This window comes from Nasonia vitripennis, chromosome 1, assembly GCF_009193385.2.
Source record: "Nasonia vitripennis strain AsymCx chromosome 1, Nvit_psr_1.1, whole genome shotgun sequence".
In the NCBI taxonomy this organism is placed as follows: Eukaryota; Metazoa; Arthropoda; class Insecta; order Hymenoptera; family Pteromalidae; genus Nasonia; species Nasonia vitripennis.
In genome coordinates, this window is record NC_045757.1 from 3,216,530 (window position 1) to 3,240,334 (window position 23,805).

General features: G+C 45.4%; 2 protein-coding genes across 5 annotated transcripts in view; one reads left to right on the forward strand and one right to left on the reverse strand.

The window, feature by feature from the left end:
- The window catches only part of LOC100123753 (protein tincar), a 34,339-nt gene extending 15,226 nt beyond the window's left edge, over positions 1-19,113 (forward strand). Inside the window, exons 2-14 of one of the 4 annotated variants that reach the window (XM_001607408.6) lie at positions 4,498-4,600; positions 6,585-6,949; positions 7,033-7,263; positions 7,363-7,494; positions 11,486-12,043; positions 12,132-12,319; positions 12,412-13,141; positions 13,228-13,435; positions 14,748-14,874; positions 15,109-15,162; positions 15,621-15,845; positions 15,925-16,618; positions 16,697-19,113. In XM_001607408.6, the coding sequence (XP_001607458.2) occupies positions 6,589-6,949; positions 7,033-7,263; positions 7,363-7,494; positions 11,486-12,043; positions 12,132-12,319; positions 12,412-13,141; positions 13,228-13,435; positions 14,748-14,874; positions 15,109-15,162; positions 15,621-15,845; positions 15,925-16,618; positions 16,697-17,055 (3,867 nt within the window). In that variant the 5' untranslated portion in view covers positions 4,498-4,600; positions 6,585-6,588 and the 3' untranslated portion in view covers positions 17,056-19,113. Of the gene's footprint in view, positions 1-4,497; positions 4,601-6,584; positions 6,950-7,032; positions 7,264-7,362; positions 7,495-11,485; positions 12,044-12,131; positions 12,320-12,411; positions 13,142-13,227; positions 13,436-14,747; positions 14,875-15,108; positions 15,163-15,620; positions 15,846-15,924 lie in introns of all 4 variants that reach the window. The other 3 variants (XM_008204765.4, XM_016981091.3, XM_008204767.4) reach the window with 3 other exon arrangements.
- Positions 19,114-21,264: 2,151 nt separating this feature from the next.
- LOC100123758 (COMM domain-containing protein 4) lies at positions 21,265-22,613 on the reverse strand. Its single transcript, XM_001607414.6, has 6 exons — positions 22,342-22,613; positions 22,194-22,265; positions 22,038-22,103; positions 21,932-21,971; positions 21,661-21,861; positions 21,265-21,593 (listed from the first exon to the last, which is right to left on the reverse strand). The coding sequence occupies exons 1-6, from the start codon at positions 22,342-22,344 to the stop codon at positions 21,403-21,405; spliced, it is 573 nt and encodes a 190-aa protein (XP_001607464.2). The 5' UTR covers positions 22,345-22,613; the 3' UTR covers positions 21,265-21,402.
- Between the last annotated feature and the right edge of the window lie 1,192 nt (positions 22,614-23,805).

The following is a 23,805-nucleotide window of genomic DNA, read 5'->3' on the forward strand; positions in this document are numbered from 1 at the left end:
TAGCAATTTCGTATTTATTCTAGTTTTATTACGTCGGGCGTGTGTACGCGATCGACTTTGCCGCCTATAACAAGTGTTGCTGTGTGTATGTGTCAACGAAAAGCTCGACTCCGAGAAGTTTGCTAATCGAAATTCTTATTACCGCCTTCATACGATCGCGGGCGCATATTGCACGCGCCATAAAGCTCGCGCGCGGGGAAGCTTTACTGCTCTTGCACTTTTGCTCGATTAGACGCCGGGTATTAATTCGCGAGAGCGGAGAAAGAGAAAGAGAGAGAGAGAGAGAGAGAGAGAGAGAGAGAGAGAGAGAGAGAGAGAGAATCGATGCAGAGGAAGGGGAGTATAAAGCTCTCGAATTTCATATTCGACGGGCGGGAGAGCATTCATAAGCGGATTTTTTCTCTCGTTACTCCACTGCCCAGGCAGGAGCAGAGGAGGAGAACGAGAGAGAGAGAGAGAGAGAGAGAGAGAGAGAGAGCGCAGATCGAGAGGGGCTTCCTTGCGCTTATCGTTTATTCGCGTGTACTACTACTACTACTACTACTAGTGTTATACTTGCGCGATCGATCGCTCGTGTGTATGAGGCTGCTGCGCCCCTGTATCTGTACACGGCGTGTAAGCTCGAGCCGCACACTGTGGTAATGTTATTTCGCCGCTGCGACAGCTGCCTGTGGGTGGGTGTAATTGTTGTGCGGGGGTCTGATAGATTTTATTATTATTTTTTTTTATTTTAAGGATGAGAGAGATTGTTGCTGTGTAAGCAACGTTTTCTTTTCGTGGTGTAATTGAACGATGTGGTTAGAAGGAGACAACAATAATAGCGCGACGTAAACTTCGATATCGAAAACCGCAAATTTTCTCCGCAATGTATCCATCTTTAGATTCTCGATAGGAATCGCGAATAATTCAATTTTACTCCCCTATAAACACGCGCCATACATCCCCAAAGACAACACGCTGAGCGCTCGATAAAAAATTTTCGCTAAAGCACACAGCAGAGCGAGCATTACGTCGCGCGTTATATTGACAAAGATTTCCATTCGGCTGACGGCGCGCTCGCTCGTCAATGCAGTGTTAAGCACAAAGCTCTCTCGCTTCGCTTTTCCAATGTTTCGAGTTCGGATTAAGCGTTGCAGCAGCGATGATTGGCACAGTCCGTTTGAAAACAAGATTTTCGCGGCAAACATTGACTGGAAATTTCGCGACGCGCGGAGGGAAATCGATTTTCCGCGCATTATGTGCCGCCGGAGAGAGAGAAAGAGAGAGAGAGAAGCTTTGATATAGCAGCCTTTTCACCGCTCGAGTGACGCGTGTGCAACGATTGTGTTAATTAACCTGAATGCGAACGAGGGAGAGTATCGGCTTTCTTGGCTTTTCCCCCTAGTTTTTTGAAAAAAAAAAAATAATAATAATAATAAATAAATACCGATGGTTGTAGGCAGGCGACTGCAAGCTCGTAATGGAATCGTCAAGAGAGAGCGTTTCGTACCATCCGCGAGATTGAATCTCGAGCGGCGCTATGCCTCTAGTGCGCAGCGATTTTACGCGCGCATCGATTTTCCACACGGACACGATGAAAAAATGACTCGATATAGCCCCCGTTATACTTCCCTCCGTGTACATGCAGTAGCATATCCCCAACGGGTGATGTATCTCCCGGCGATACACACATAAACTTGCGGTTCGGGCGAAAAACGACATAGCTGTATATCTCTCCTCTGCAGTATAGCTGCGAAAACAGCCTTGTTTATTGGCCCAAGTGGCCGCAGTACATGTACAGCCGCGACTGAAAAAGGGTTTCCGCTCTCTCGCGGCGGCGGCGTCGTCGTCCCTTTCCGCGACTCCTTGAAATAATAAGCTGTCCGACGCAGCGCGGCTAATTTCGTTTCGCGCGCGTAAACTCCCGAGATTGCATTAAACATTAACGTCGACGACGAGGAGAGAGATGAAAAGCAGTAGCCGCGGCGTTGATTTCGAGAAAGATAGAGTACGCGAGTGATTGGCACGTACGCTGGACCAAGGCCAAGATTGACCAAACGACGCGATTTTAAAGGAGCGACACATTTTCGTTTAAAAAGTTTTAACGTCCGTCCTATATTTCACCGAGAAGAAGCAGAAGGAGAGAATCGCCGCAATAAAGGGTGATTTACAAGCTAGCGCATAAAGATGACAAACGTTCGAGCGAGCGAGAGCGTCGAAAAAGTATCCCCATGCCCGAGAGGAATCCGACTCTGCGTCGCGTTAATTAGAGTCCAGAGCGCTCTCCCCTAATACGTGCCGCTTGACGAGAGCGACAGGAATGTAATTAACGCGATGTCCCCGCGTACAGTCGATTTTGGGGATAGTTTCGTCGCCAGGTGGCGAGAAGTAGCCCTCTTGCACTAATCGGTGGGAAAATTCCTAGCCGGAGATGAGCCGCGAGGTAACGACGCGATTTTGGCGCCATGATCCGAGAAATTTTTAATCAGACTGGAGAGCTTTTATACCCGAGCGGCTATTTTAGCATCGGGGAAGTAGAGGATGGAAGCTTTTATTCTCTCTCTCTCTCTCTTGCTTCTTCGCGGATATCGCCGGCAGCTTTCCCGGGCGGACGAGGAGAGAGAGAGAGAGAGAGAGAGAGAGAGAGAGGAGAATTCAATTAATTTCGAGTGATCTTCGCTTCGGGATTACGTCTCCCAGAAGCGGCCGCCTCCAGCATCTGCGAATAGCGAGGATTACTCGTGTCTCCGACGACGACGCTTCTCCTTCGAGATAATTATCTCACGGGTAGTATCATATCGGCGTTTATTGTTACACCCAGCACACTTTTCTAAACTGCAGCGCCGCAATTTTCGGCCTCGTTATCAATCGAGCCGTCCTCTATGTAGCGTCCCGACACTTCAAAGTAAGCAACTTCGACTAGTCTGTGTCCCGATGTGTATACAGTCGAGACACGAGTTGCAAGAGCCCCGAAATGAAGGGAAGACGCATAGGACGTAGATAGATGGCAGTCAAAGTATGCTACTACTACTACTACTACTACTACTACACCCTCGGCGACGACGACGTTGTCCCAGGGGACGAGATTGGCAGGAACCGAGATATAGTCAACTCTCCCCCAGGAAGGAAAGAGAGACCCTTCCGTGCACTTGCCGTAAAAGTTTCTCTTATTCCCCTGCTCCATACACGCTCTTTTTTCTCTCGCGCTGAGTCCGAGTCGCTGCTCATTTTCGTACGATTGCGCGGGAATTACGAAGCGGAAGAAGAAAAAGATAAAAAATTCCGATAAACCAATGAGGGAGGGGGGAAGAGAGTCGATCGATCGGAAGAGCTGAGCACTTGTTTCTCTGAAAATCGCGTAAAGAGCAGCGGCGTAATAAGAAAAACAGGCTGTCCCCTTCGAGCGCACGTGGTTTCTATGGCGACTAGTGCACACGTGGGAGTAAAAGTTAGCTAAGCCGAGCGAAGGGGGAAACGTGTACAGCCGGAAGAGGGAAGAAGAAGCCGGCCGGCGAAAAGTCTTCTTCTTCCATACTTGCACCGGCCGTTCAGCAGATCGATTTTCCTTTACCCAACGGCGGAGGAGATTATAGGACGACGCCATAACGCGAGATTTATATTCGAGCTTGCGCGAGATCGATCGATTAATTTCCGAGGATTTTTTATCATTCCTCCACAGTCGACGCTCCTAATTATCCGGAGTAGAGAGACGGGACAAAACAAAATTCCGACGCAGCGGTGATCGACGACGTGTCAGAGACAGCGAAAGAGAGAGAGAGAGAGAGAGAGAGTCGAGTCACAAAGCCGAAAAAAGCTCTCTCCGCGCGCGACGCATTGTTTCGGCAAATAGGATTTTCTCCTCCGATCTTCTCCGCCTACTACCTCCTGTATTGTTTGGGCTTGGCGCAGACGACGACGAGATCAAAAACGAAGAAGTGTCGACGCTCATTACTCGCGACAATAAAAGCGTGTCTTCTCCGTCAGCGGAAAGTTAGAAAGTCTCGACACCTAATTCCAAGAGGTTGTACGCAATTAATTAACGCCCGCAACTATACGTAGACGACTAGATGGAAAACTGTGTAATACAGCGAGATGCTTTCATTCTCTCTTCAAAGGCTCGATTATGTTGCAGCCTTTATCGGAGGGAGAGAAAGAGCTTTACACTGCGATATCGATTGCAGTGTGTATATATCTATACCGTCATTAATTAAGCCCGACAGCGGAGCTTTCGCGCCGTCCACTTGTATTTTTATATTTCCATCGATTTTCGCTCGCTGCGAATATTCGACGATAGCGAGTTTAGCGAGCGTAGGCTAACTTTTCCGCGAGCCGGATGCAAATCATCGTATACATATACGGCTAATGATAAACTCGATTTTTCCGGCTAATTAGGAAAATCCAAGGCGTCAGCTTACACTCCTCGCGGTTTTCCCCCGTACAGTAGTCATCTCCTTTTAATTAACGCAGCCACACGCAGCCTCTCGCTAATTCGTCCTGTCCTCTCTCTTGTGATTGCAGATGCCGCAGCAGCCGAAGATGATCCTCGAGCGAACCAACAAGCCGGAAGAAGCCGCCCACTCAAAACTTTAGACTGAAAGCCGCAGCAGCGACGTACTCCTGGGTAAGTCGATATCTCCCCCCCCCCCCCTTTGCTCTATATAACACTCGCACACTTTTTACCTCGTCGTCGACGATTGGATAAAACCGCTCACCGCTGTTGTTGTTGTTATTGTTGTTGCGGTTACGAAGCTTGCAGGGAGAGTCATAATTGCGTGAAAATACCACGCTTGATTTCGCGCCGCACGCAAGAATGACGGGTGAGCACAACTCGCGGGAGGAGGAAAAAAGAGAGCCGTGAGCGGAAAATAAAAAATAAAAGAGGGAGAGCTGTCTGGAATCTCGCGGCCGTATAAACACACGTGCGGACGTTCGCACGCGAGGGGAGAGAGAGAGAGTCAGCTTTCCGCGCGCGCGATCACGTAAAAGAAATCCGACGGAATTTCGCATGCGCGCTCGCGAGAGAGAGAGATTTTTTCGAGCGGAAGGAATATGTCGCGCGCTACACGATTTTTCCACGGTGCGGGACGCGTGGAAATTGTTGACCCTTTTTTATTCGCTGTCGCTCGATGCTTCGGGGAGAGATACATTTTTAAAGGGATGCGATGGTGTTTTTGTTTCGCGGACTCGGATGCTGGATTAGTTTGATTGAATAGGGTTTTGCTATTGTAAGGGGAATGGTAATTACCGACCGTCGGTAACCGAGCGTAAGGGTGCGACTACTTTTACTAGTTAATGATTGGAAATTAGTCTCATTAGAGTGATCAGAATCCGGCTAATAATCAGCCTACTAAATCTCCACAATAAAAAACCGAAACTCGGCACACTCGAAAGCTCACACCCGCGCGCGCATTACACGAATCAATAGACCGCGATCTATTATCGAATTTATCAGCGGCAGCCTCTCGCTCCTTCTCTCACCCGCTCACATCTTCATCTACAAATCATACGGCCGGCCTGATATATATTCGATCGCAGCGGCGCGCGCGGCCAGGCGACAAAAGGTTCGAATTTACGAGGTGCAGCGGCGAAGCGACCGTCCGCTGTGAAAAAAAAAGGAAACGAAGGAAATTTACGAGGCACTTTAGTTTCGACGCCCTTCCACTCGCTCTGTCCTATTATCTCTCTCTCTCTCTCTCTCTCTCTCTCTCTCTCTCTCTCTCTCTCTCTCTCTCTCTCTCTCTCTGTCTCTTTCCCTCTCGCTCGCTCACCGGTCGTCGACCACGTAATCTCGATATATAGGATCGAGTCCTGTATTCCGAGGAAGATAAGCATCCGAGTTTGAGAGACTATCAGAGAGTGAGCGTGTGGGGGCCGAGAGAAGGGATTTCGGAAGTGCGAGGAAGCACGAAACAAGCTCGGAGGGACAGCTTCCAATGATCCGGGAAACATTTTTCCTCTCTTTTTTTTCGCCTCGTTTATTCCGATAGCCTCGCCGGATTTGGATGACACCCTGCGCCGTTTTCAACTTTTTCGAATAACAATCCGAGCCGATAAGAATCAATCATCTTCCGCCAGCCAATTAAACCCATATACATCTCTTACTCTCTCTCTCTCTCTCTCTCTCTCTCTCTCTCTCTCTCTCTCTCTCTCTCTCTCTCATTTTCTGGCAAAGGAGAATAAATAGTCCGGAGCCATCGCGCCAAGTGACACGCATATTACGCCCCCGGAGCACGACTGAGAGAGAAAAAAAGGAGCCCACCAGCTATCTCTCGCGACGTTCGCCGTATCTGCCTCGTCGTCTCGCTTTGGCTGTCAGGCAGAGGGTGGAGAAAATACGAGCGATCGTAAATTTGGCCCGCGCACTCCTGTGGGAGAGAGACGCGCGCGGGGGTGTATGTCCGTGCGAGGGATGAAAAGCAGACTGCATAAACCGGCGACGCCGCCGGGAAGAAATGTTCCCGGAGACGAGAGAGATGTATAGATATCGACGTTATATGGGAAAAAATCGCGAGGGAAATCTGCGGGAGGCGCGAACGGATTTTTTTTTTCACACGTGGAAAACTGCCTCTTACATAATTAAAAAAAAAAAATGTCTCTCTTTGCAGTAGGATGTCGATAAGCGGAAGCCTGATGGGTTACGAGAACAACAACGAGGTGGTGAGTCTGCAGCTGGGCAACGGCAGCAGCGGAGGCAAGGCCTGCAAGAAGCCGGTGATAAAGGCCTTGCCGGTGGTGACGAGCGTGAACGCGCAGGGCGTCACCTCGACGGGGCCCGGCGGCATCAGCAACCTCACCGGCAACGGCAAGCACCATCTGCCCAACGGAAGGTTCTCCTCGAGCAGTAGACGTGGCAGACGACGAGAGAGCTGCGCGCGGGGACACCTCAACAGCCTCTGGTCCGTCTGGTACGGCATCATCGCCGTCGGCTTCCAGGCTTACATCGCGTTCAGGTGCACCAGGAGGTTCATCGGTGAGTGTCCACGCTTGACATTCTGTAATATTTTAATATCCTTATGCGATGCGTACGTACAACGTCTCTGATTTCCCCCACAGCGTACCTGTCTCTGCCGTGGCCGGCGGACGCGCCACCGCCGAAGATCGAGTTGCACGCGTGTCTGGCTCTGGCGGGCACGGGTGTCCTGCTGCTGCCAATCCTTTTAGCGGCGGCTTGCCTCAAGCTCGGCAATCTCGCCAACGACGGCATCAAGCTCGGCCGGCAGCTCAGCACCTGCAGCCGCGATCCGCCCACCTCCTCGCTTCTCAACGCCGCCAACCCCGATACCGGTGAGAGAATTTTACTTTTATCCGCCTCGACTTTTTTCTTCTTGCGAAGATTGTGCTTTGATCAAAGAGCTCACGACATGTTCCGCTTTCGTTTTGCAGGGGTGGCCAACAATCTCTGGAGACACGGCGGCCCGACCGCGGCTTTCGTCCACCTATGCACGGCCATGTGCTTCCTGCTGCCGTCCCTGCTCATGGAGGCTCGTCTCATCCACGCTGGATTCCTGCCAAAAGGTCAGCAAAAATGTGAAAAACAAGCAACTATTCGTCCGCTGCTGCTATCAACGGCGGCAAACATTCCAGCCGGCGTCTGTATATATATATATATATATATGCGCGTTAACTATTCCTTTGTAATGCTACTGCCGCTATAACGGCGCGCTCGTTAATAACGATGTCGCTCAGGCAACACTACGTCGTAATTACGCGCTAATGGCCACTCTCACGCCTGGTATTCGTGCGCATTAACCCGCAGACTAATCCGTTGAATCTCAATGCGCGAAGCTCTCCCTCTGTGTGTTTCTGAAACCTGCGCTATCAGCGATTCGATAACGTTGCTTGTTTGTAATTCGAAGATTGATAGTTTCGGAAAAAGAAAGCATCGCTGAGAGAGAGAGAGAGAGAGAGAGAGAGAGAGAGAAGTGTATAAACTCTCGCTCCAAGTTTTCCTTCTGCTAGTAGTCGCTGTAATTACGCAGGGATAAGCCGAGCGAGAGAGAGAGAGAGAGAAGTACTTCAGCGATAACCGTCTACTCTTGGCAGCATTGTCGAACTGTTGAGCCATTCTCTCTCCTGCTCTGACTCTCTCTCTCTCTCTCCTCCTCCTCAAGACAGGAGTCGCAGCTGCTGCTGCAAAATTAAACAATACCGGCTCCGTCTGCTGCCGCTGCTGCAGCAGCAGTAGTTCAACAACCTCCTCTCTCACGGTCTAGCGGAAATTATTTTTGTTCTCCTCATTGTCAATTAACGAAATTAATTATTCTCAGCGAGCCTTTCTCGCTCTCACTCGCGAATCTGGTTACACAGTGCATTAAGGGCCCGGGTAAGCAGTTTATGTATAAGTATTTTCCTCCTTCGTTATCCGGCTATTAGATATCTATACCGCGCGGAAAATAAAGATGACCGGATTCGATTCGACGTGTAAAGATGACTCGCTGGGCCATTAGAGTTATTGGCTACAAAACTGCTCGTCGGAAGAAAGAGCGATTTAATCAGCGGAAGCACACGCCTCTCGTCTCAGCTCTTCTACATTATTTATCCAAAGCCACGCCGTAAAAGTAGCAGCAGCAGTAGAGCCAAATGGAATCGCTAATTCGCACGTAGAGGTAGTTATGCGAGTAAACACGCTTAGCTCTTTAGCGCATCAGTGGAGTGGCTCAGGCTTCGGTCAGACGCGCCTCAAAGCTTCGTCTCTCTCCCGCGAGTAAATACACTATACGCGTATATAAACTCGCGTATATATCCAATCGAGGAAATATCAGCTCTCGCTTTATTAAGGAGCAAAAAAACTTTTCCTTCCCTTCAATCGGACTTTCGCCAACTTGATAAACGTTTCGCCGGCGCGTAAAATTGAATCCCTCTCTCCCCCCTTTTTCATGAGGAAACTTTCGAGAGCGAGAGAGAAAGAGAGAAAGGCCAATGGACGAAGCTGCGCTGCGGCGGCGCACGAGGCTGCTACGGCTATATAGCCAATGATAACTACACGAGTTTCCACTTTAACCGCCTCTGCGGAAAAGAGAAACAGCCGCGGCGCGCTCGAGGCTTTCGTTATACAGCCTCTCGTATAAACGTCCTTCGTATACTATATATTATATTCTACGCGGGAATTGCGAATGTATATCAAACTTGGCAAAGCAGCAGGTTTCAGCCTTTTTAATTTCGTCAAAGACTCGCGTATGTCGCTCGACGCGTGAAATTTCGAGTAGCAGCTTATGGCAGCTGAGGAAAAACTCGACTCGCACACACTTGGCCCAGTTCTTGCGCGCGTGTAGTCTCTCGAGGACTCGAGCTCCTTCGCGGCGGGCTAATGGAACTTGGATCGCGCGCGCGAGTTTCAGGATTAATTATACCGCGACGTCGACACGCGTTTGATATTTATACCTCCCGCGCTTAAATATTTATGGGGGCAAAATCTCGGCTCGAGTTTTTTTCATTAAAATTCAAATTTCAAGAGAGAGAGAGAGAGAGAGAGAGAGAGAGAGGGAGAGAGAGAGAGAGAGAGAGAAAGGAAAAGAGAGACGCGAAGCGCTGCAGCCGATTAAAATTTCGTGCAGCGGAAGCGTTTTCCAGCTGGCGGCGGTGTACGTGTTTGCGCAGGGCCAAGTTCGCGTCCGTGGCCGGCGTATTGATCGGCCAGGTGTGTATGTACGTGTACGTGTGCATATACACCAGCTCGAGTCCTCTCTCTTCCACCTGTAACTCGTAATCCTGCGCGCACAGAGGAAGCGTTTATACTTTTTTCCCCTCTTTTTACCGCTCTGCACTCTGCGCTAGTGTATGTGTCTGTATATAACAATCATCTCGAGGGCTGTAAAGTTTTTATACGAGAGAGAGAGAGAGAGAGAGAGAGCAGCGAGTCTTGAGGTGCAAGGACCTTGATTGCAGACACGGTCGGCTGGGGAATCGAGTTAGTTCCAGCGAATTAGTTTACGCAAATTGACGCGAGTCTAATCACTCGCTTTTTGTCCCGGTCTCTCTCTCTCTCTCTCTTCTCCACCTAGTATGCATAATCCGGTTAGCCATCCGCTAGAGACTACTACAGCAGTGTGTATGTGTGTGCGTGGAAAGTGCAGAGAATAAAAAAGAAGTGGCGAACTCGTCGAAGACAAAAATTGAAATTCTCGCTGAAAAAGGAGCATCAGAGAGAATCCTCACCTGCACACAATTCTAATTTACATTATCGCTCTTCTCTAGCTCGTTGTTTTTCTTCTTCTCCTCTCTGCTCTCTCTCTCTCTCCCCGAGCTTTTTATTACGACCGTATAAAAGCGGAGCGAGGAAAGGTAAAAAAAAAAAAAAAATAAACGCGTAATAGCAATAAAAGACTCGAGCTCGAAGTGTGCACTAGTGGCTATATAGCGAGGGAAAAAGATAAAGCGCGCGCGCGCGCGAGAGGCTTTAAAGCGCCGCGCGCGCAATGGATATTTGCGGCCGCGATGCTGCTGAAAGAGATTGAAGCTATGGGAATTCCGGATTAATTACACCGCTCTCGGACCCTCCTCATTTTCTGTCGTTCGCTTAAATTTCGGAATTACACACGCCGTGCAGAAATTCGTTCCTAAAACAAACTATCCGTACACGGATTGATTACACGCCGGAGGGCGAACTCTTAGAGCAGCCATGAGACTAAAATTAATCTCGGTATAGCGGGAGCCCTTATCAGCTTCATTACCAGTCATTTTTCCCGCTGCAATTAATCGCATCTTCCGCTCATACCTTCAAAGGATATTCCTAATCCGGATTAACCGTCGCTTTCTTTCCTCCTCCCCCTACTGGCTATCTGCATGCGGATTAAAAGCTCCGGCTAATCCCGCGACGCAATTATACACGGTCGTCGATATAAATACGCGAAAAGCTGCCGCGCGCGAGAAAGAGGAGGCTTAATAGGCGGGAACAAAGAGAAGAGACTTTTTCTCTTTCTCGCGAAACGTAAAAGCCGAGAAAATGCCTTTGACGCGCGCGAATTCGCGGAGACTCAAAGGAGGCTTTCTTTAAGAATTTTTCCTCTGATGCAGCTCGAATATTCTTCCTCTGCGTGTGTGTGTGTGCAAGCTTTTGAAATTCAAATGCGCGAGCGACGACTGCGAAAGGCTAATTGTGAAAAATTTTCGGCGAAATGCAATTTCCGTTGCGCTGCTGCTGCGGCTATTTTCAATCCAGTCGTTCGTTCAACGTGTGCGCTATAACATCAAAAGCCCGACGAATGCGCGCCCGTTATATTTTCGACGGGTGATTCCGGCCGCGTCTGTTATTTACACGAGTTCTTTTTTTTCCGGGAAAATAACTAACTGACGCTGCTGCAGCAGCGATTTTGGAAGGTAAACAAACGCTGCGCTTTCCCGATCCTGCTATTATAGGTTGTCGTTTTTCGCGAGCGAGGGGGAGGTTCCGGTAATTTCGGGTAAATATTGGATGAATATATAACGGTTCGCGCGAGAAACGCCGGTTAAATGGCCAGCGATTTTAAATAATTTATTAACATTGAGCAAATTGTTTTCCAATTTTCAGACGCTGTTTGGCGAACGGATCTCGACTGGATAGTGGACCACCGGAACCCTTTCGCGAACATCCCGGAGAACGTGAGTCTGAGTCTGTCCTCTGGTCAGACGCCGGGAGGCGGTTACTACACCAGCGCTCAGCCCTACTCCGAAATCGATCTCGACGAGATCCTCAACAGCACGAGTAGCTTCGAAGAGATCACCTCCTCGGCGTTGCCCCAGCCGACGAAACTATCGACGCTCCTACGGCTGACGCCGTCCACGAGTGCTTACTCCACCGAAGCTGCCACCTCCGACGGTACAGCCTCGACCGTGTCGACGAGCAAGAAGCCGACCTCGAAGATGAACGCGAGGAACGTCCAGCAGAGGCTGCGGCCGAAAATGAAGAAAAACTCGGCCATAGCCAGGCAGCAGCAGAGACACCAACAACAGCAGAGCGGACAGGGACCCACGGCTGCAGGACTGACTAGCGCGGGAAATATGAGCGCTTACAGTCTGCCGCTCACTTTCGACAGTCTGGCGGATTTGGATCGGCCGGAGAGCCTGAATTTGGAGATCGACGAGACGAGTGAGTGATTTTTGTTTTGTTTTGGCTGCGGGAAAATCTTGCTCACTAATTAAGTTCCCTATTGATCGATGTGTTGGTTTCGTTGCAGGCGAGGTTTACGGGCCGATCACGCTTGAGTATCTCAACTACGCTATAGCCTTAGGCGTTTACTCCGTGAGATATCCTGCGGTATTTTGGGCTACCAACAAGGCGCTTGGGACGATTTTCAGCATCCAACTTGTAGCTAATGCCGCCCAGAGTCTTCTCGCTTATGCCGGCATGTCTATACTTTACAAAGTGAGTTTCCTGCACATTATTTCTTCATCAATCTTTATAAAAATAATTGCAATATTTTAAATCGAAATGCAAAACTCCGTTTGTTCTCTCAGATCCAGGTAGTAGGCCCCATGAAGGTTCTACCTCTTCTGCGTCACCGCACGGTCCCCACGACCACGAGCACCCTGAGCGGTATAGGCGCGCTGTCCAGCTTCTTCGGCAGCGATCGGTTCTTCCTTTTGAATCCGCACGTGACCCTCGGAATTTTCGCGCTCTCGTCGCTTTTGGTGCTCTGCTCCAGTATGGTGATGTACCTATACGCGTACGGTAGATTCGCGGGCTTCCTGAATCAGGAGCGCGAGCGCCGAGTCATCATGTCGAAGGAGGGTCGTCGACGTTCCGAGGACATGGGCTGGACCTATATGACCCAACCGGCCGCGCTCTGTCTCTTCCTTGCCATCGGCATCTGCAGCGCGCCGCTTCTCTACGACTACACAGTGGTCTACCGAGGAAGTCTGGATGGTGTCGTGTTTGTCTGCATCGTCGGTTCGATAATGCATCTTGGGCTTTGGCTTGTAATTTGGCTGTTCCTGAGTCTCAAGCGTAGGTGGACGTTCAAGCTTCGAGTTACGATTGGCAGAGCCACCGTCCGATCCGCGAGATCCGTCAAGCTAGTCACGGATGTTGATCTCGTCAACAGGAAGGACGAGGAGGACGGCAGCGGAGCTCCACTGTTAGTTGTCGGTAACGGCAGGACCTACACCGTTGCTGAAACGAGTCCTAAGAAAGCCATTATGAGTGTCATTCAGAAAGCGGCTATGGAGCGCAAGGCTCGATCTCAAGGTTGGTATTCTTGTAATGCTCGAGTGTAAGCATTTTTGTCACTGCAGCCTTTACTTAAATCGCGTGCTTTTTATTCGTGTGTTCAGCTGGCAATTTGGACTCGATGGACCCAGAGTCGGCGGCCGACGGCGACGAGCAGATCTACTGGTTGAGGCCGAAACTGAGACCGTCGCCCGTGCAAGCGGGCGACGGCTCGAGCGGTGGTAACGGACAATCCAATGAAAAGGGCTGGCTTAATAAGAAGCTCAAGCAGAAAGTGACCTTCAACGACCTGCCTAGTACGTCAGGCTCGCGGTAACTACTACTTCTCCTCTTTTCTTGGTGTCGTTGTCTTTGATGTTGTCTGCTCACTCCTAGCGCTGTTTGATCACAGTTGCGTTGCTTTACTTTTTTCCATCTGTGTAATACCTCATTAACGTCATGACTCATGTACGCTCGCATCGAGTTCACGGGATGAATGGAGATTCGAGAGATCTGATTATTATGCTTACTGATGAATCTTCATTCATTTCTATATACGTAATAGCATTAACAGTTGATGTAAACCGGATTTCATTATTTTTTGTCGACGAAATTTTACTTTTATGTTAATCGCAGAGAACAAATTAATTTTATTCATTTAAGTACCTCTAGTCTCGTTATAATCGGTCGTAGTGTGAATGAGATAAAAGGCCACTATATAGTTTTAGATTACATATATGCGAATCACCAATCTTCTTTTTACGCGAGTAACGTCACCGCCACTATCATTTTTATGTAAATATTTTTTCATACGAATCGTAAGAGATCGTTAGCTTTAGTTTCACTAATATAAGGCTTGTATTATATTAAATATGCGTATATATTTAGACCTATAGATGCTACACATCGTTTAAGAAAATATAAAGAGTTTATAATCATCAAAAACTCGTGTCATGATTTCACCAATGCGCCCCACGAAACCCATTATGCCACGCAAAATAATAACAAACAAAATTAACTCGTGCAAATTGCAGTCTGTTTACCTACGATATTGCGTCTGCGTATCTGTGTGCGTAAGCGAAATGTCGTTTGTCGTCTCGTCGAAGAACCTGTACATATATATGCATTATCCCTTCGAATGCGAAACTCCTCGGCTAACTTTCAAGGAACATCAGTGCCATTAACATCCTCCGGCTCTTCCTTCGTCTCCTCCTTGTACGGATATGCAGCCAAATCGAATTTCGCATTCAAGTCGATTTCCAATCTCTCCCTCTCTCCCCACGTTCCTCCCGTGATGTGCCATCCAAACTTATTCAATAATATTCCGTCAACCGAATCCACTTTACCAAACTTTAATTAACGAGCTTCTTTCCAAGTTTACCTTTTCTACCCATGCTGCAAATAAATTTACATATTAACGCATATACATGCATAATTAATCATTAAGGCATAATACCATAGGCTAAGTGTTTTAACGGATTTCTGCAAAATTTATTCAAAATTTGTGTATCACGTGGATGTGTGTGACCTGCACGTTTCAATATTCGGGGGCCTCTTTCGTGGCTGTTTGTGAAACTCGTTGGCGATGCTAATATCATAACGAGCAAATCAAATCTAACTAACGACGCCTTGCTTTGATGTTTAGTCATAAAGGAAAGGCCAGACGAGGCGATGGTGTTCCCGAGGACGACGGGGACTACGCAACGCTACGCGAACTTCCGCTAGTGACTGCCCATGATCTTGGCGATGACACGACTTCCGAAGAAAACAAGGTGAGAGATCGATAACCGACGCTTCCGAATTATCTATATAAATATTATCGTCGTCTGCCATTGTTATGCACATAAGGCTATAGTATATCGATCTCAGAACGATTTTAATTTGTTGACAGTTTTCAAAATTCACTACATTGATATCAAAAAACCAAATATATGATATATAGAGAGACGCTTACTACTGTCACAGCACTTATTAGTTGTTTTTTCACTTTTTTCTGGCTCTACTAGCAGTGGGGGAGATGGCTGTCGCCTCGTAGGGCCGACATTCCGAAATTCACGGATGTAAGAGAAGCACGCTTCTTGTGTTTTCGCTTCTTCTCAAGCTTTTGTACCGCTTTTCTTTGCCAATTTTTATACTAACGATTCATGCGCTTTCCTAGATTAACGCTGGGCTTTATAGGTCACTAATATCGTTATGATTTCAGAGTATAATAACTAACATCGCATGCATTTTTTATGCTTTACTCATCTGTGTACAACACGCCATACATTATCAATCCATTGCCTCGTGTACTTCAGTTTGCGTTGCGTTAACAATTCATATAGCTGAGTGGTTGGAAACGCTTCATCTAACATTCTCACCGTATAGTGTCTCATGAATTAACGAGCATCATCATCTCATCGTAATCGTACATCATCGCTCTCGACTAAATTGAACGTCTCATACATAAGCGAACCATAGCGAGTGAATCGATTCTGTAGAGAACGACCACTAATTCGATTGACTTTGATTGCGGCAGCTTCTGGAGTGTGTGAACGACGACCAGGTGACGTACTACGCCAGTGGCAACCGCGATCTGCAGCCCTCGGAAGGTGAACCCTCGCCAATGCTCAGCCCATCAGCTCTTCCTGGACCACCGACTTTGGACGTCGGACTACCGCTGCCTCTGCCGCCACCCACGCCGACGAACGCCGCTGTCCAGGAGTCCGTCGCGCTCGGCCACGTTGCTGCAGTCATGCCGCAGGTAGACATCGCATCTGCTCGAAGCATGCAAATAGACATTCGTTAAGACGCGACTGACGTGACGTCGTTTGGTTTTTCAGCAACCCCGCTGCCTGCGCAGAGCGGACTCCGGTATGCCGCACGAGGAGCTGACCCCGCGCTCGGACTCTTCTCACTCACCGCCTCTCAACGGTCACTGCAGCGCCAGCAACAACAGCACCAGCAGCAACAGCGAGACATCCTCTAGCGGTGTCCACAGTAACGCCAGCAACGCGAGCAACGCCAGCTCCCATCGTCGAGCCAACAGCGTCGAGGACCTGACGAACGAGCCGCGCGAGGAGCCCAACTGGCGAAGCTGCTCCCTTCAACGGGGCACCCAACCCCCCAGTCAGATGATGGCTCAGACCGCGGCGGTCCAGCCGCAGCAGCAGGTGCCGCGCACGACCCTCTACAACGGTGAGCTCGCCGCTGCGGCCGTCATTCTCGAGAACCCCAACGAGGCCACCGTCGTCATCCGGCGCAAGAACTCGCGGCCCAAGCTCCAGGAACCCCCCGCCCTCAGCGAGGAGCCCTTCGGACGGTCGACGAACATGCGCATGACCTCGTTCACCGAGAACAACGAGCTCCGCTCCATCCAGGCGTCCTCGGCTACGCTGCCGCACTACCCGACCCAGCCGGTGGTCACCTATCCCCACTGCTCGACGATGCCCCTGCCCCACGCGTCTAGCCACGCCGCCTCGAACAGCCTGGCTGGCTCCAGTGGCAGCTGCGGCTCCGTACAGCCCCGGCATCCAGGTGGGCCGCTAAGCGATCGCAGCTACCCCTCGTCCTCCTCCTCGTCCCTGGAAACTTACGTGTTGTATGAACGCGCAGGTAACCAAGTGGTGCTACCGGGTCAGCAGCAGCAGCCGTCGGTGCCGAGCCACACGACCCTGCCGTCCCATCACAACGGGGTCAGGCTGATGCTGCACGCCGGGCCCAACCCCTTCGTCAAGCGCTTCCCCCCGGCCACGGCCGTCCAGCCATGGGGTGCCGTTCTGCCCAGCGCGAGTGGAGCTGCGGCCATCGGGCATCATCATCATCTGCACCACACCTTCCCCCAGGCGCCGGCGCCGTCCATGAACGGCAAACTCGCCGCCCCCACGGCTCATCAGCCGAGACACTCCGATAGGGATTCGGCTAACTTCTCCATGGCCAGCAGTGGGGACAGCGACACCTGTCTGCCCCATTGACCGCTCGTCTCGTCAAACTAGGTTCTATTCTCTGAATACCCCCTATCCCTAGTTTCTTCGCTTCTTCTTTTAAAGAATCTGTTTATCCGGCCATTCTGAATGGTTTTATGTTTTAGATTTTTAGTTGCGTTTAACGTTTTGTTATGTTATGTTGTTTGATATTTATTTGTGAGAAAGCATGCGGATTTTCTCCCATTTTCTGATCTCTGCGAGAGAGTTGTGCAATCGAATTTCGATTTTTCGTACTATACGGTTAACAATCCGAGGCAATAAATTGTAGCCTAAAAAAATACTTGTGTATTTGAAAAAAAAAATCGTTTTAAAGCGATGCCGTTGTACGTCGACGACGTACGGAGAGTTACGTTTATCTGTATGAATGAGATTCCTCCCCGAGGAGATTTATGTTCCTGCGAAGATACTCATGCTCTCGTATATATTATTATATTAAAAATACATATATTCAGCTTTGAAATGAATATGGAATTTAAATCGCTCAAGGCACGAATTGGATTTCCGCGATTCACGGCACTTTCACGTAGCAATGAGAATTTGAGACTTTTAAACAAATAAAACGAAGCAATTAAACTAAAAATTAAAAGACTTGCAAGAAAAAAACTAGCACATATCGAGATATGCAATGAAGGAATTTTACTTCCTATAGCTTTTTGATCGATGATTTATTTCGAGCGAACATATCTTATATACACGTGTAAAACTTTCTCGTGAATCGAAGTGATTCTTTCTCGCAAAGAGTCGAAAAAGTGTCGATGACTCGCCGAAAGCCTTGAAAGATGAAAAAAACTACGCCACTGTTATTTAAGTAATCTACGTAATATTTATATCGAAACAAGAAATGCTATACATTTATCTCTATGGTAAGAAAAAAAAAGAAAAAATGATATGAAAATCTGAAATATTCTAATGATTGTAAACGCCATCATTGTGTATCGCTCTCTTATGAAGGTTCGTGCATAGTGAAGACACGCGCGCTTTTGTTGCTTTGAAATAAGATACCGTTCGTTATTGGCACGCTCTGATAGAAGCTTTCACATTTCAAAGTAACGAAAGCTCGACGCGTCTAATAGTGAAAGTAGGATTTAAGGTTGTCGCATCGAGGATGTTTTGTACCTATACTTGAAAAGAAAAAGCTTTTTCTATATCGAAGAATAACACTGTATATTATGTTGCAATAATAACCTCTGTACATTGTCACGAGCACCATTTTAAAGGGCTTTGTTTCGAGAAAGTGTTTTATAATGTAAGAGTAATTTAATCTGTATATATAATACATACTATGCGTCGTTATCTTTTTACCGCTTTAAGAATGTTATAATATCTGGATTCAATTAGGCTAAGTTATTCACGGTAAAAAGGTAGCTTACCATTTCTGTGTTCTCGATTTTATGTGAAAAAGAAAATTCGCGTGTGGCGAAAAAAATTTCTTACTTTTGGTATGTTTGTAGTTCTAATGTGGTATTTGATTAATTGATAATTTTAGTTGGATTATCTGTCTGTTGACGTATTATATTCATGGCTTAGTTCTTAAGTTAAGATAATTCATTCCTTCCTCAGTAGTACATTCGCACTTTGAGCATCAAGCTATGACTATATCGTTAACAAAGCCACATTGAAATTTCTCAAAAGAAGCATTCGAGATTATCTTTGCGCTACTGAAGCGAACTACTGCCATTCGTTCGAAGCATTTGCGAATCTTATTTCACGACTCGTTTTGAGTTTCTTCATTTTTATATATTTTCTTTGTAAATAAAACGCATTTGTGATTGAACGCAGATAGATAGATCCTGCACCGGGATAAAATAAAAGAAACAGTAAAACTCATACTTTTACAGCCTACTCTATTATAACTATCGCGGGGTTGAAAAAGTGCTACTTTACCTATAGGCTCATACTGCATAGAAATCATATTCTGTAAACGAAAGAACATCAAATCTGACGAGTCCCGGTAGAGTATCTTACCATCAGTCGTTCGTCGTGGTAGACTACAGTATCGAGACTTGTATGAGTTTTCAAAATAAATGTTAATTACATAGAAATAAACAACGGAATTTTTCCGGCAACATGGCTTTGCCGGAAAAAGTGAACAGCTCAAGTACGTTCAGTAATATTTAATATATTATACTCGAAGAACGACCAATAAGTAATCGCGAGCGGCAGCACGGAGCTTTATATACTCATCGAAAACGTCATGCCGATCGTACATATCAAGTATGAAGGACCAGCTCGAACGATCTCTAAGCGACAAAGTCTGAAAAAAAAGTAATAATGCAAAGTCTAGTATCGTGAATTGTAATAGGAATACGGTGTGCGACATTCACTAGGATTATACAGAGGCTCTTAACAATAGAAAAGCTGCGTTTAATTCTGATCGATTGATCGCAGTTTTAAATAGCAGGATATATAGTCGGCGCTGGAAGAGATAACATTGGCTATTTTTGCAAATTCTAATGCAATTAGAAATAGAGTACGTTGTTTTTGAATCCCGAGTTTGATTCAATTTTATTAATAGAGTAGCTGAATGTGATTAATTTTACGAGATCGAAAATCAAACTTTTCAAAAATAAACCCAGCCAGTGTGTTTTTCCGGTGTCATGCAAGAACCAATAGTTGTAACTCAGAAAGGAAAGTCAGGGAATTTGACCTTAAAAAGCGACAATAGAAGTGTTAAAACGCCTACCTCGGATATCGAGCGTACCTTTATCCTCGTCATCTCTCATCATCAATCATCATCATTAGAAATCGTACTGTACCATCAAAAATCAACCCTTATACAAAATTTAAAAACAAGGGCTATCATACATTGACGGTATTTAACTTTTAGCAGAGTAGCGCTTTCGCCGTAAGGCACATTAAAAACCAAGAGTAGAAAAAAGTTGAAAATGTCAAAAGAAAGAGCGCGCTATCTTTTTGCGGACATATTTTTTTACCGTCTGGAGTCAGCAGTTCTAATCTTTCTATTGGTCTTTAGAGAAACAGAAAATAGTGTAAACACTCGAGATAGATCTCTTAATTTTCTCAAGTGTAAGAGAGAAGACTCTTAGAGAATGTGAGAATCGCAGAATTAGTGTAATGTCTGTTGAAAATGGGAATGGACGATGTTCGTTACTTTGAAATAGAGAGCGTTGTAGCGTTAAATGCACGTATTCGCTCTTTTGTATTCCATTACAAGTTTTGCATCACTTATATAGTTCGGTTTGGTGCACTAAATTGCAATTGCGTTCTTATCAATTGAATGTAAAAATGTAAATTGTTTAATGAATTTAGATAAAAAGTCCTCCTTTTTTACACTTTTTTATACATTTTTATAAATCACTAATCATGTTATCTAGACAATTTCAAGCAATGCGAGAGTAGAAGTGCGATTTGAAGTAACGAAAGCCGTCGATATCTGGATCAAAGGACTATTGTTCGAATTGCCTTCTGTGTTTTTTCCCTAAGAAAAGAGAGTAAAAGAAAACATTGTCTCATAAAACCTATTTTGTCAAATTCAAGATGGAGCTGAATGTGTAGCCAGTCACAGGCAAAAAAACAAGAATAAAATAAAAATAACCGATCACTCTGCTTCGTGCGATCGCGAAATGCAAGTCGTTACTTATATTTCACAAGGACTGTAAATAATTAATAAAATTAAACAAGTAAAAAGCTACGTGTAAGATTATTGTATAAAGACTGATTAGATTAGCATCGGTATTTATTCGAATTTCCTCGGTTAACAAAAAGCAGCACCGATGGCTCGTGCGCTACGAGAAACAAAATTTCATTCGTAGCACTTGAATGCAATAAATATCAGTTTTTTCAATGTTTCTATCGGTTTCTTCGACTGTTTTTTAACCGTGTTCAGTTATTGCATATTTTATTTTAGTTTATGAGTACTTCAAGAATTACGTTGCGATGATGAACATGATTTGACCGCTTGTTAATTTTCGTCGAGAATTATAAACCGTAAAATAATAATATCAATCTGGAATTTAGTTATTTAAGGTTACAAGGAGTAAATTATGAAAAAGAAAATCATCAATACTTTGGAGCATGAAAAGTAAAAATATACGATAATCAGCGCAATTATAACAGAAGCGGCACTATTATTGTCACAACGTATCAATATTATTTGAGCATTGTATTAAGCCATTGAAAACTAAATGTAAACTTTGTATATTCATTTACCAAAAAAATAAAATAAAATTATTCAACAACTTTCTGGAAACTCGTTTTTTTTTCCATTAGTATAAAACAGAACTTAAGCTACATCAATATAAATTTACAATCTTTTTACAAATTTAATAATTTTGTGAAATTCATTTTCATCGCCTTCAGTAAGTAACTCAGCAATCACTGAAGCACTTGCTCCATCAATGATCTCACACTTTTTAATTCGGTAAACAGTTCGCTCAGCTTATCTTGAGCTATATTGATGGTTGTCTCCTTTTCCTTGTCTCCCACAGTTTTTATTTTCAGTGCCACTTTACTGAATGGAGATGTGCTTTCACTAGGCACTATTTCTATCGAGGATAGCCGGCTCACTGTAAAAAAATGCAGCTCATAAAGTTTAATGTTAATTTTCTCATAAAGGTTTGAAAATACACTCACATCTTAAAGACTGTCCAGTCAATATAGTGGATATTTGTGCACAATTTTCTGTATGTAGCCTAGATATCACCGTACTGTGTTCTCTGGGTAGACCCAACTGCTGGAGCTCGCTGCTAAGATCAGCCGGTGAAACGCTGTTCCTGGCTGATGATGTGAAGATCATCTCTAGGGCAGCGATGATTGCCTTCAGCTCTCCAATTTCTTTACCAAAGGAAAAAAAGAGATTAAACTTTCTCAAAGATGTATCAAAGTGATTAAATTCATTGCTTACCAAGCTTGGAATCCTGAGCAATTTTGTTAACTTTTTCCTCCTGTAAAATTAATGAAAAAAAAACTTGATATAAGTTTACATTGTCAAATAAAAAATAATCACTCACATCAATTTCCTCATCAACAATCGACTTGATAACGATCTGACCTAGTGTTTTCATCTTTGAAGAAGACTAAAAAGTAAACAAAATTTGATTTGAGCTATGAAAAATATGTATCTAAACATTTATGCAAGCCACGTAAAGATTTTGATCATTACAGACCATTTGCGACAAATTGTAAATTTCGGCGAGTAGCCAGTCCGGGCAGTCGACATCTCCAAGAAAACGAAACCGCTGCAAAATAAGTAAGTTTTTTTTTATAGATCTACTGCCAAAATAAGGAAAAATGAATATTTAGCTTTTCTCTTACCATTTTGATGATGTATTAATGTATTAATGACAAATACTCCGTCAGATGTTTCTTCAACAATAGCTAAACCTACGTTCAACCGAGATGTTAGTATGATCCACTTGATAGACGAACAATTAACACCCTCGAAAAGTATTAATCCGATCCAGTAAGAAGTTAATTAACTAAGGATAAATTATAGAAATACAGTAGGTTTAGCAGGATAAATCACGACCGCAGTGGAGGTTATGATAGCTGTCACTGTAATTTTTTTACAAAACTGCGCGCATGCGCCGAAACGCCAAAACAGCTGTTCGCTATAGCGCGAAAACAAAGCGCGCGTAAAGCTTAAAAAATTCAAAATCATATAAAATGCCTAAATGCTGTCCGATAAGCAAAACCCAAAAAAGACTTACGCGAATTAAGACCTCCGAAACGAAGCAGCACTTTGACCTAGATGGCGGTTAGATTATCGAGAAACTGCCCGAAGTTCTAGCCTACCTCTTTTCGTGTATTTTACCGTTTTTTTTTTTTTTTAAGAATATGTAAGTTGGATCGAAAGATAAGGTGGTGCCTGGCAAGTTAGTTAATAAATGAGTTTCTTTAAAACCGTTCGATAGTTCTATAATAAAGCGACTATGAATTTATTCGTTAACAGATCTGATCATCTTTTTAATAGATATATTAATTCTGTACACCCGTTGCAAGGTAAAATATAATTTTCTCTAAAACGTAAAACGTCATACTCATCGAATGCACAAATATAAGGTAAATCGAGCTCCAGAATATTGCTCTACTACTGAACTACTTCGATCCGCGGTGCGCAGTCTTATAACAAAAGGATATAGAGCTTATTGGCTCTGGCACAATCGTCAGCTTTAATCTACCACACCCGCTGCCGTATTTGGACAAGGAAAGTTGGGCGAAACGTTCGCAAGGAAAATGAACATCGCAGAGACGATGTAAAATGATTTAAGTACTGTAGACACATATATTTCTCTTCTTTTTTTTCTTTTTTTTTTTTTTATACAGTATACATCGATATGTGAACAGGAATAATTTTTCAGTTTAGTTGTTATCTGTTTGTGCATGCACCTCGCGAACTGAACATTACAATAACATTGGTTCTCATTTCCGTTCTTGTAGGCTATAATCAAAGTCGTACATTATCACCCCCTTATACTTACTCACACTCTTTACGCAACCTTAATTATATTTACATTGTGCATTCAACGAAGATCTTCTTTACCACGTCGTTTTCGCTCCACGAAATCCTTCGTCTCTTCCTCGCACGTTCCGATCTTCGGGATGAAAATCATATTCGGTTTTCGTTATTGACTCTTATGATTTTTTACAGGAAAAAAAAAAAAAAAAAAAAGGAGAATCACTGGACGGTATACCATTTGTTTTGATTTACATCAACTGATGCTTGATTAAAACTCATTTTAACGATTTCGCAATTCGATACACGCTTATGAAACGCAC